At 43.8% G+C, this 12,584-nt stretch overlaps 1 protein-coding gene across 3 annotated transcripts; it reads left to right on the top strand.

The window, feature by feature from the left end:
• Nucleotides 1-1,949: 1,949 nt before the first annotated feature.
• Nucleotides 1,950-11,031, top strand: mocos (molybdenum cofactor sulfurase). Of its 3 annotated transcripts, XM_072391424.1 has the most exons (15): nt 1,954-2,302; nt 2,383-2,472; nt 2,564-2,630; nt 2,703-3,347; nt 3,455-3,531; nt 3,682-3,881; nt 3,990-4,106; nt 4,194-4,574; nt 4,645-4,807; nt 4,929-5,016; nt 5,432-5,556; nt 9,739-9,838; nt 9,969-10,110; nt 10,222-10,326; nt 10,452-11,031. In XM_072391424.1, exons 1-15 carry the CDS (start codon nt 2,191-2,193, stop codon nt 10,545-10,547), a joined length of 2,508 nt encoding a protein of 835 aa, XP_072247525.1. In that variant the 5' UTR covers nt 1,954-2,190; the 3' UTR covers nt 10,548-11,031. The 3 variants fall into 3 exon arrangements, with proteins under 3 accessions (XP_072247527.1, XP_072247526.1, XP_072247525.1); XM_072391425.1 differs by lacking the exons at nt 9,739-9,838; nt 9,969-10,110; nt 10,222-10,326; nt 10,452-11,031 and adding an exon at nt 8,022-8,348 and having other exon boundaries at nt 1,952-2,302; XM_072391426.1 differs by lacking the exons at nt 9,739-9,838; nt 9,969-10,110; nt 10,222-10,326; nt 10,452-11,031 and having other exon boundaries at nt 1,950-2,302; nt 5,228-5,514.
• The last annotated feature ends 1,553 nt before the right edge of the window (nt 11,032-12,584 follow it).

The raw sequence follows: 12,584 nt of genomic DNA, 5'->3' as shown, positions 1-12,584 counted from the left end.
TCAATGAAATAACTGAACCGTACCAGTGACTCCCAAATCTTTACAACTGGAACCTACCCTCACTTGCATTCATTTTTCATAGCGAAGGCGCTTCTGTCTTTGTTTCTCCAACACAAACGGTCCTTTTTAAGTTTGAGAGTCTTGCTGGGATGTGATAAGATGAGCGTTTAATCGTATGCAACCTGCTAGAGACTCAGCCATCTGCCCTGCTCCCTTCACACGTTAGATTATTTACTGTTGATAAAAATGTCTTGTAAGTCTGTAAAACAGTGAAATAATGTGGCAGTCCTGTGCTATACTCAGAAAAGTGCAAAATTTGACTGAATGTAGTCTCAAAAAATCCTGTAAAGGGCAATTACACATAAATTGCTCACCTGGTTCATTGCTTAGCAACAGTGAAACTTCTCAGATTCAGTTCATATAACCCACTCAAGAATCGGAAACGTCATTATACGTGATGAGAACGTCTGCACAGTTTATGTGTCCGTTTATTTCTGTCATCAAGCATACCGTAATTCAAAGTGCAGTAAACCTTTTCCTTATTCACAGAATGGAATGAGGGAAACATCTATTTGTTTGATAATGGTCCTCGAATTAAATGTTTTTTCTGTCGTTCTTTTTACTTTTTACTGCCAAATGTCATGAAAGACTATTTGAAAACTGTCTGACTATTTTCTTAATCTCCAAGAAACCCATGCAGACAATGAGCATTAATCTTCCGGGGGTCGCACACGCTGACTTCTGTCCCGTGTCGTACACATTTTGTTTGCATGCATCTCGTTTTAATCCCCTGAAATGCTCCATCGATTCCTGCAACATATTAAGAGGGACATGCTGGGATCTGTAGTGATTTCGTGCAATAGGCCACGACGCTGGGGAACTGCCTCTTTTTTTCCATTGTAAGTGACCAGAAAAGGCGATCACATGTAAAGGGAAGAAGGGAAGGAAATTCTAAATTCAAATATATGTCAGGTCTTATCAGGAAGGGAAATTAGAACTTGAGGAATAATATTCTTACATCTGCAACAGGCACACTGTTTGTGTTTTGAAATAACTGTCCTTTCATGTCAGTGATCACCAATCATTTGAGAGACTGAACTAAATTTTTATTTTTGGACCAGATAGCTGAAGGAAATTCAGACTGTTAGAGGGTGCAAGAAATGAAAATGGCTCATCTTTATCATCGTGTTTGTGCGATCCAAGGCACAAGAGGCACAAATTAGCAAACAGATACAGACAAAGAGAATTGATCTTCTGTGAACCATAAGAGGCACATGTGTCTTATTTAAATCCAGAATAATATGTTCAATTCCATTCATTAATAAACCATTATTGAGGGTCACTGTGCAAACATACATCCTATCTTTTGTGTGAGTAGTTCACTCCATGTATTTGTAATATGTCAGTTATCCTTGAGGTTTGAAAGTGTAAAGTTTGTATTTCACTTCTAAAGCAATGCAATTGTTGCCTTGATGCTCAAGCACCTGAAAGCCACAGAACCTGGCTGTCAGAGAGGCCTTTCAGTCCATGTGTGAGCTGGTCTAATATTACACCTCAGTCACAATCAAAGTAAAAAAAAAAGAAACTGCAAGGCGTTTTTTCCCCCACTGTACAAGTAGCAAACATAATTGGCTGAGGATGTGTCAAACAATAGTGCACTTTATTGAGTAGCACATGCAGCAAACAAAGCCGATATTAGAGCAAAGCTTTTATGTAAATACTGAAAAGAGAAAAAAAACTGTTTCGCATCCAGTTTTCCCCCAGTTTGTGTAACATGCATATTTACATGTTCAAAACAAAGGTTTATTGTTTATTTGCCATAATAATGACCAGTGGGCTTGTGTCTCTAACAGCATAATTATGCCACAGAGTTGCAGATGGAGTCAAAAACAGGGCAGTTATTACAACAGTCCTCCCCCTTCAACTTGTGTTGTGCTCTGCTGTGAGTCCTGCAGCGTGTCCACTGAGACAAAACCCTCTCTTTGTGGGAGTCTTCTCACATATCTGCTCGTGTGTGTGTGTGTGTGTGTGTGTGTTATCGCAGGAAGCATGGGGACTACAAAGTGGCGACAACTTCAAAGCCAAAGTGCCGATCACTGGACTTAGACCCTGATCGCGTCGTGAGTGCACTTGAGTGGACGTAAGTGTCGACATTTCCGACAGTAGGCCTGCGGTGAGCTCCGCAGCACGATGGAGTTCCACAAACTCTGCACTTTTGAAACTTTCCAGCAAGTCTGCAGTCGCTACGGCTACGGGGAAGACTTCCGAGACGTTGTCGAGCGGGAGTTCAGGAGGGTCAGAGGTAAGGACGCTGCGCGCGGTCCTGAGCGGGCGCGGCCGGACATGTCACCGCTTACACGGCTGCTTCTCTGCTGTGAACAGGGATAACGTATCTGGATCATGCAGCCGCCACTCTGTTCCCCGAGTCTCTGGTCAGGGACTACATCCGGGACATTTCAACGAACGTCTACGGTGAGACAAGACACACAAAAGTCATCTCAAGTGCTGTTTTTTGTTCAGCCACTGAGTTCAAAGCATTGATTTCCCCCCTCTCCTCTAACAGGAAACCCACACAGCCACAGCCCCAGCAGCAGGTTGACACACGACACAATGGAGGGGGTCAGATACAGGTACAGGCTTGGCACGAGCCAATGAGCCGCTTTGCTGCATTAAGTGAGTAATAACAGAACATTTTCTTACAGAGTATTGCAGCATTTTAACACCACCCCCGAGGAGTACTCTGTGATTTTCACTTCTGGTTGCACAGCCGCTCTCAAATTAGTGGCTGAGAGCTTTCCCTGGAGCCCAGAGACCGAGAGCGAAGTGGGGAGTCACTTCTGCTACCTCACCGACAACCACACCTCTGTCGTTGGCATGAGGGGGGTGACATCTGCCCTGGGGGTAGCTGCCCTGCCCGTCTGCCCCACGGAATTGGAAAGCAAGGCAAAGGACGAGGCTCAAGGTGAAGCTGTTAGCAGCCAAACAGCGCACCTCTTCTGCTACCCAGCACAGAGCAACTTTTCAGGGAAGAAGTACCCACTTAGCCATGTGAAGGGCATTCAGGCGAGACGTCTTTACCCAGCATGTGACCACCAAGGCCGCTGGTTTGTGCTGCTTGATGCAGCCTCGCATGTCAGTTGTTCCCCTCTAAACCTACAGGAGTGCCCTGCTGATTTCATTCCCATCTCTTTCTACAAGATGTTTGGCTTCCCCACAGGTCTGGGGGCTCTTCTCGTCCGTAACAAAGCAGCAGGCGTGCTAAAAAAGGCCTATTTCGGAGGAGGCACAGCAGCAGCTTACCTCTCTGGAGAAGATTATTATGTGCAGGCTGCAAACATTTCTGACAGGTGAAGTATCGCACAAGTCTGTCAAATCCTAGATATTCTGTGAGAACTTTAATGTCTTGGCATCTTTATGCTGAAATGCAACGTTTGTTATGTTTTGCACGATGAAGATTCGAAGACGGCACTGTCTCTTTCCTGGACATCATTGCGATAAATCACGGGTTTGAATCTCTTCACAGGATTGCAGGTGCTGTGATGTGTCATGTCGATTAGTGTCGGAAGATTAAATCCCTCATTTAACAGCAGAATCGTGCCGCATGCGCAGGTTGTTGTTCACGATAACCTGATTCAGGTTGGTACAAAAAGCATTACCATCTTTATCCCTCTTTGCCTGCAGGGAGCATGCACAACATCCAACAGCACACGTTTGGCTTGGCTCGCTACACTTACATGCTGCTCTCAAGTCTTTGCCATGGCAACGGGAAACCGGTGGCTCAGATATACACCGAAGGTCAGTTTGAGAGTTCGATTACTCAGGGAGCAATCCTGAACTTCAACCTCCTGGATTGTAATGGACGGATAACTGGGTACTCACAGGTGCGTGGAATAAATTGGATTCATTTGAGTTTAGAACAGTTTGATTATTGCATGCTCATGCACAGGAAATTCTGTTTAATATTTCAGCTTATCCTCTGCTGTCCTCAGGTAGACAGAATGGCCAGTTTGTACAATATTCACGTGCGCACAGGCTGCTTCTGCAACACCGGCGCCTGTCAGGCCTTCCTCGGAATCACCAACGAGCAGATGAAGAGAAACCTGGAGGTGAGAGATTAAGGAAATTGGAAAGTTGTTCAGGTTTGTTTAGGGGGGTGTGTAGGTGGAAATGAAACAGTCCTTTTTCTCTTCAAGGCAGGCCACGTCTGCGGAGACGCCGTCGACTTGGTGGACGGCCAGCCGACCGGGTCTGTTCGCGTGTCCTTTGGCTACATGTCAACATTTGAAGACTGTCAAAAGTTCCTGAACTTCGTCGCAACGTGCTTCGTGGAGAAACCGGTCACGGTGGACCAAGAGAGACTACAGAGGCTAAAAGCAGTCGAAGCAGCTTCCGAGGGATTCAGTGACTATCTTTCAATCAAAACAATCAGCAGGGAAGCAGATAAAGCAGTCAAAATCAGACCCGCAGAGGCACCTATGAAAGGATTTGGACACAGAAAGTCAAACAGCCACGGAGGGGCCTACACCCTGACCAACATTTACATTTATCCCATCAAATCATGTGCAGCGTATGAGGTTTGAGCTCGCACCCACTTCCAGTTGTTTTCTTTTCACTCTGCCCGTTTCTGAACTGTTCTTCACGCAGGTGCAGGACTGGCCGGTGGGACCGCTGGGCTTACTGTACGACCGAGGCTGGATGGTGGTGAACGGGAACGGCGTTTGCCTGAGTCAGAAGCGAGAGGCGCGTTTGTGCCTCATTCGCCCGCAGGTCCACGTGGCCTCGAACAAACTGCTCCTTCAGGCTACAGGTCAGAGAGGCTCTGCATGGCTCGCTGAAAATAAATGCACTGCTTAACACGGGCAGTTTCAATCATGCCGATTTTCTCCTGTGAGTTGGTGAGAGGTTCTTTTTACCCCCCCCCCCTGCAGGGATGGAGGCCATTTCAGTTCCACTCGAAAGCGACTTCCAGTTGCACCCGAGCTCTCGTGTGTGTCACAGTAAAGTTTGCGGTGACAGGTGAGCCGGCTGCGTTGACACCTCTGGCAGCAGCATGGGGCAGGAAGCACAGCCACACATATTCTTACTTCTGTATTTTCCTCTTGTATCAGTGCTTTCTCTATTTGCAGTGTTCTCCAGGCTACTTTTTCTTTTTCACACTGTACGGCTTCAATCTCTCGGCTTCTTAAGAAGCTCCTTTCGCCTACTATTTTTTCTTTTTCCTTAACAGAAAAACAAACGAGGAGGGGCGGGAGATATTAATCTTCTCTGACAGATCCCCACATGACATGTCACCGGTTTAGAAAAAAAAGAAAAGAAAAAGCTATTCATCCGCTGATTCTTGGATTAGATGTTGCACCAAATAGTACGCAGCATCAAAACTCTGTAGATTTCCCCTGGGGCCTCCTGAATATAATCCTCCTCCATTCCCCAGGGTGCAGACTGTTGACTGCGGGGACGAGGCTGCATCGTGGCTTTCAGACTTCCTCGGACAACCATGCCGCCTGATAAGACAAAGTCCTGATTTCGCCCGAGAAATGAGGAAGAAGCCTGGTGAAGGTATCTATATAGGCGTGTCATCTGATTAGCTTTTTCTTCTCTGGATTTGTCTGTCTCGCTGTGCGTGAGCTATTGGAATACTTCACGTCGTGGTGCACCGACGTTCCCTGCTGCTGCTTGCTTGAAATTTAGAATTTTTCCCCTCTTCTGTCTTTCCTCAGCATCACTTTGCTACCTGTTATGGATGCTATTGATTATAAGCCACAGGTTTATGTAGGATTGGCTGAGTGGTTGAAGTGTGGCTTCATCTGGTGCTGGATTTGTTTTTTTCATTTTGTTCACCAATAAAGTGACGTGCAGAGGTGCATTGTAGAGGGAAAACAACAAAAAACTAAGGTGACTAACTCCAAAAGTCTTCCAAAATTAACCGAATAGAACTGAACAATTACATGATAAACACTAGGCCCTTAGCTTTAGGGCTCTTTAGCTTGTACTCTAGGTTTTATCCTCGAAGCTACCGAGTCTGGCAAAAAAAAAAAAAGAGAAAAAAAGACCCGGTGGACATCCGAGCGGACGGTTTTCCAACTTTTTTTTTTTGTTTTTCTATCTCTTGGTGGCACTTACCGGGCTCCGTACGAAGCCCCTCCTACAAGACAAAGCAACATTAATCACAGCACAGGCACACTTTCACACAAAACACTTGTGCATATATAAAATCACCAATAAAAATTGTCACGATAGTAACATATTCAGATTTCCTACATTTCTAAATCATCCAAGAGTATTCTTGCAACACCACCAGGAACGCCCCTATGCAGGGTCTTACTCTTGGTACATCCCGTGCTCCTTGCTCTATAAAATCACTCGTTCTGGTTGAAATGCCAGACCAGGAAGAGCAGAAACCACAGGTGTATCAATCCAGACATTCAAAGAAATGTCTTTAAAGTACTCTGGGTTATTGTTATGTTTCTTGCACCTTGATATGGCCTCATAACATACACTAGAGAGTCTGTTCAAATGTCCTAGCTGCTATTCATAATTAGCATGTCCTGATAATGCCATTGCTCTGCAAACCATTATATTTAGAGTAGTGTACAATACTAGAAACACGACATAAGCTATAAAATCCAATAAGCCAGGCAGATGGTAAAAATATAACAGAACTGTATCCTTTTATGCTTAGCTGCGTGTGCAAACTGTGGGCTACACCATGTCATAGTGATTCTTATTTTACCAGGGTTGTTATCTTGTTGCATAACCATCTTTAGCTGGACTTTGCTTCATGGACTGATGTCCTGGCAAGTGTAGAGGCCAAGCCAAAACTTTGAGGTGCTGAGGTGATGCACGGGGGTAATTGACACGCTATTACCTTGTTCGGTGTCTTTAAAGTAGGAGTCAGAATTGCTACTTGAACAGTTTGTCCATTTATTTCCTCTGGCTTAAAAACATCCACACCTGTTGTATCCATCTATCGCTTCAGTGGTCAAAAACTGTTTTCCCCTTCCGAGTGAAACACCTTCCTACCTTATATACCCATGACCGCTGATTACCCAGTGAGACCTGACTCAATAGCCTATATGGCTCCTACAACAATTAAGATTCAGAGTTCATTGTTCCACCCTTCCAGACCTCTCATATAAACTAAAAAAAGTTCTATTTTGTGTTGATTTAACTTTTCAGAAACCATTTGATCTTTAACCAACTTGCAGTAGATTTAAGTTTTCTTTTAGAGGAGCAGGGGCTTTCTCCTTGGGGCCCTGCCACGCGGACCACTGTTTTTCAGTGTTTTCCTGACAGTTGACATTAATATTAGCCAATGTGAGAAAGGCCTTTCTTTGCCAAGCGGTGCCCCTGGGTTTCTTTTGTGGCTTTGCAGACTGTTTTGTACGTTGCTCCAGAGGTGATCTTTGTTGGACGACCACCCCTGGGGACGGCGACAATGGTCTTGAATGTTCTCTGTTTACACAGAATTTGTCTGATATTTAATTGGTCTTAGTCACATCTGTTAGTTTTGTTATGTTAAGTTTCTGTTTAGTCTTTAGTTTTTGCCATGTTTTCCTCTTTTTCCTCTGCCCTGCCATCAGCTTCACCCACATCACCTGTTTTTCCCCTCAGCTGCCTTCACTCACCAATCACCTCCCTTCAGTATTTAGTCTCCAGGTTTTTCTTTTCATGTTCAGTACCAGATCCTCACTGTCATCCAACTACTCATGTAGTTCAGGTGTGTCCATGTTGTCTTTTTTCAAGATTTTTCAGGTTGTTTCCACAGTTATAGTCAGGTTTTTGTTTTGTCAAGTTTTTCATAGTTAAGTTTTTGTATATACCGGCTCAGCTGCGCTTTTTGGTGGATTATTTGAATACAGAGTTCCAAAGAGTTCCAAAGAGTTTTTCTTTGAAATATTTGCATCCGGGTCCTTCCTTCATCACCACAACCCCATCGTTACGACAGAAGGATCAGAATAACCTGAAAAAAGACAACATGGACAAATTATCTTTGTCCACGCTATTGCTTGTCTTTTCCACAGCAGAGCAAAGCTAAAGCACCAACAACAGCATCTAAACAACTAAGAGCCAAGGGCAACGGCTCAGATTGTTCCACAATTTCTGATACTGCCACCAAGTAGTAAGAAGTGCCATTACATGAAGATGTGTGTTCGCAAATCTGCAACACTGACAGCCCGCAGAAGCACATTCAGGCCTATAGTGTTGTTGTTCAGGGGCCTTAAAGAGACTAAAGAAACATGCTTCAGGTAGAAGTTGCTGCAGCAACGCACAGTAAAGCTTTTTTTTTCTAAATGTTCTTTTTAGTAGATAAAGATACAAAGATTAACCTGTAAACGACAATTACTTTAGAGCTTTAAAAAAACAAAAACAACGATCATATTCAAATTAGCATGTTTGGAACGTGATAAGTGACATTATGAAGCAAGTCTGACAAATAAAACCCAGCACGGAATGGGGGTTATGTAACAAACTTTGATAACTTGGCATTGCATCAGTTTATACTGTTCGGTTTAAATCCATCCATGCATTTTCTATACCCGCTTAATCCGTCGGTCGGGGGGGCTGGAGCCTATCCCAGCGGTCATCGGGCGAGAGGCGGGATACACCCTGGACAGGTCACAGGGCCACACAGAGACAAACGAGACAAACAACCTCACACGCTCACACTCACTCCTAAGGACAATTTTAGAGTCACCAATTAACCGAACATGCATGTTTTTGGACGGTGGGAGGAAGCCGGAGTACCTGGAGAGAAATGGTTTAAAGTTGTGTTTTGCAACACTCACCATTTTAAAGCAGAGTTACCTCAGCGTGAGCATGTGATACAAATCTAGCGTGTTTGAAAGATTATCAAAAAATACCAGCCAGGGAGGACCCAAGAGATCCAGCTCATTGAATTACATCATGGAAACTGTAGGATCCAGTGTTTCACAAGCTTGCTTTAATGAGAGAATATATATTCAGATATCTCTCTATCTAATCTCTTTTAAATCAGCCTTTTGCCAAACTTCAAAGCGTCCTGGCTTTCAGCCCGAGTTATAGTATAAATGTTTTAAAAATATATAGTTTTTCCATCCTTCGCTTCTCATAATGCAATTGAAACAGCACTTCATGGAATCCTCTCTGACTTTTAAAGGCCTGTGTTTCTCAGAGTTAGTAATCCCAGCTTTCTTTTGACTATTTGTCTTCGAGCCCGGCGTGAGATACTCCTGAGAGCATCATCCAGGCTATTCTCTTAGGCTTAAGGCCGCGAGCGGCGGAGCCAAAAGAAACTTTCAGCAACTGTGTTCACAGTAGTTCTCCTCATGAAAAGTAAATCACAGTAAAAACCTGTAAAATGTGTCCATGTGAGGCTTTTACTGGGATTGTTTTCATTTTCAGGTCTCTCATTCACCAGATGAGCCAGTGTCTATAATGATATCTATAACCACTTTCTCAATTAGATATCTAGAATGTTTAATATAGTGTGGCAGACAGTAATATTTGAGCAAACACCTCCTCACAGGGTCCATTTAGTAGCTGCTTTTTCTCAGTATTTGGTTCTGAACTGTCTGTTTTTTTAGTTTGATTAGGACACATTGATAGTTTCACCCATAATTAACTCTCACATGTTTAAATTTAGGTACATTTTGATCATCAAATGTGCTTTCCCCACTCTTTGTTGCCACATAACCTCATAGGGCTGTTTCACTGTCGATCAAACAAGTCGTCGGGGTAACATAAAGTTTTCTTTTCCAGCCTTTTCCGCCTCTCCGTTCCTCTCCCTCGTGAATGAAGCTCAGTATCTCATGATCAACCGTGCCAGCGTGGAGCTCATTCAGAATCTAATGAGCGACAGGTTTGAACGCGCAAGATCTCACTCAGAATTGCTGCAGGATGCGTTGACGTCCGCACATTTACATGACAGTGGCCCATTCATGCCGCACGGCGTAAAATAACATGCAATTTCCACGTTCCCCCGCTCTCAGGCAGGATGGCTGTGAGGGCGATCAGCTGCCTGACACACAGAATGTCATTAGGCGCTTCCGAGCCAATTTAGTCATCGCTGGAGTAGAACCATTTGAGGAGGATAATTGGTCACACTTGATTATTGGCAACACTCGATTCATGGTGAGCTGACTCTTTGAGATAAATGTTTGAATCTTCCAAGTGCCTTAAAAGCCGATTAAAGCAGTTCTGCCTCCCTGAAATGAATGTGCGCCCTCTGTGATAAACCACAAGGTTGCAGGTCAGTGCGGAAGATGCCAGATGGTTGGAGTAGATCAGGACACTGGGATGAAAACAAAGGAGCCGCTTTTGTCCCTGTCTGCCCACCGCGCCGGGAAGGTGGGTCAGAAACTATTAGCGCTCCTTCATGTCAGCGCTGTGTGTGTGTGTGTGTGTGTGTGTGTGTGTTAAGTGCACACACGTGGCAAGGACACTCAATTTGTTTGTTGTTTTGTGCATTTTAGGTGACATTTGGCGTGTACCTGACTCATCAGGCTCCCGGGGGCTCCACCGGTGTCCTCTCTGTTGGCTCTCTCATGCAGCCCGAGCCGCGCAGTTAACGAAGCGGCCATCTGCGGCACCGTCTCCTTTTATTGTGGTGACATCTAAATTGCCCGAAATTGGGATTTTCGTAGTCAGTTATGTTGGTCTAAGATGTCTAAGATTTTGGGGATTTCTCCTTCCTGATTCTTAGGAATTAAATTAAATAATCATTCCCAAGTTGAGCTAAATGATCCCTGCTAACGCTAACCGCCTCCCTCCTGTGTTCTTCCTGTTGAGGTTTAAATTGCTATTTATTCCGAGCATATTAACGTTTATTAGACGAGAAATCCAATGCACATAATCAAACTCCCTATAATGGGAAATCTACCAAATACTCAATAATGTCTCCTTATGGCCTTTGCCTTATAGCAGATTTGAAGTCAGAAAGAGCCATAATTTGAAAGAGATGGGACTTTTGTATCTGTAAGAGTGAGGTTATACATCATGGCCACGAGAATGTATATACATAGAGTGATATATATACTGCAGAAAATAAATGTATGCTGATCTGATTTGGGTCTTCTTCTGTCCTCCATTTGTCCAGTTTCCTCATACTTTCTAAAGACACACAGCGCACCATGAGGTATTCCAAGTTTTTAAGCTGAAAGCTCTTCGGGAGTCAATTTGACGGTGAAAAAGCATCAGATGCTGAAAGTGAGACATTCTACTATCTCACGATAAGTAGGAGCTTCTCTTTGCTGGGATGGGGACAACAAAGGGAAGTAGTCCTGAAAAGAAACAGCTGGAGGAAAACATGTTGCAACTAATCAGGTTCATCTTTTTCATAAAAGCACCTATGAGAGGCAGAGTCTCTCAGAAGTAAAGATGGGCAGGAGGTTTAGGAATCTGCAAGAAAACATTGACAAATTGTGGAGCAATTTTGAAGTAGTAATCCACAATGAAATTGTAAAGACTTTGAATATCTCATCATCTAGAATGCATGGTTTCATGAAAAGATTCTATGGATCAAGAGATATCTGTGTGCAACGGAGCTGAAAATCAGTGGGAAATCACTGCATTGGGCTCAGGAACACTTCCAGAAATCATCGTCTGTGAACACAGTTCACTCTGCCACCCACAAATGCAGGTTAAAGTGAAAGAAGAAGCCATATTTGAACAGGATTCAGAAACGCCATTGTCTTCTCTGGCCAAAATGTGTTTATAAAGGACTGCGGAAAAGTGGAACACTGCTCTGGTGTCAGACAAATCAAAGGCTTTTTAAACTTCATCCCAGATGCTGCATCAGCTAGTCTAAAGAGAAGGTGAGACCATCTAGTCATTTTTCATCAGCACTCAGTTCACAACCCCGCATTTCTGGTAGTATGGGGGTGCATTAGTGCCTGTGGCATGCGCAACTCGTACACCTGGAAAGGCACCATAGGCCATGGTTTTGGAGCAAAATAAACTCCCATCCAGACAACGTCTAAAGAAGAACACTGAAAGACCTTGTGGTGGAAATTTTAGTAATGCACAGAGTCAGTTATTTTCTTCTGTGGAGAAAAGAAGCATTAATAATAATATCTTGCAAGTGAGAACAACACAGTACAAAATACAGAGTTGCTCTGACCACTGAGGCAAAAACACACAGTTATATTGCCCACTGATCACGTCACCTCTCTAGTTGATTGTTCTTCTATCTTTCCTCCCCAACCATCAGTTGAGGTTACCCAGACACAGTCGTAAATATCAGCCTCAGCCCTGTCCCCCTTGAAGTGCAGCTATGTCATTATAACAACCCCACCATTGTAAAGAGGAATATCAGAAAAACAGGACAGGTTGGTACCTTGCAGCTCGGTCATTTGCAGGTTATGCACAGTAACACTCAATACAATGAATATAAGAATTCATTTTCCACTTGAAATCCGCTCAAGACCACTTGAAAGGCAAACAAGAAAGTCTGAAATAGACTTCATTGGCAATAATATATATATCAATAAAAAGTATTAGAATTGAGACGTTGCTCAATTTAAGGTGGCTACAATTGTAAGATGTGTTTTCCTCGTCTCGTGAACTGCAAGTAGTGGTGCTACCTTAACAACTCCCGTAACCGCGCC

The sequence above is a fragment of the Leuresthes tenuis genome, unplaced genomic scaffold, assembly GCF_036924035.1.
Source record: "Leuresthes tenuis unplaced genomic scaffold, fLeuTen1.0.hap1 SCAF_8, whole genome shotgun sequence".
NCBI classification, from domain to species: Eukaryota; Metazoa; Chordata; class Actinopteri; order Atheriniformes; family Atherinopsidae; genus Leuresthes; species Leuresthes tenuis.
The sequence above is the reverse complement of the archived record's forward strand: the minus strand, read 5'-3'. Positions and strand labels throughout refer to the sequence as shown.

Excerpts from the sequence above, each read along its gene's own strand:
- mocos (XM_072391424.1), top strand. The coding sequence starts at position 2,191 with ATGGAGTTCCACAAACTCTGCACTTTTGAAACTTTCCAGCAAGTCTGC. Across the intron at positions 5,017-5,431 it reads AGTAAAGTTTGCGGTGACAG|GGTGCAGACTGTTGACTGCG; the intron begins GTGAGCCGGCTG and ends TCCATTCCCCAG. Across the intron at positions 9,839-9,968 it reads CAGAATCTAATGAGCGACAG|GCAGGATGGCTGTGAGGGCG; the intron begins GTTTGAACGCGC and ends CCCCGCTCTCAG.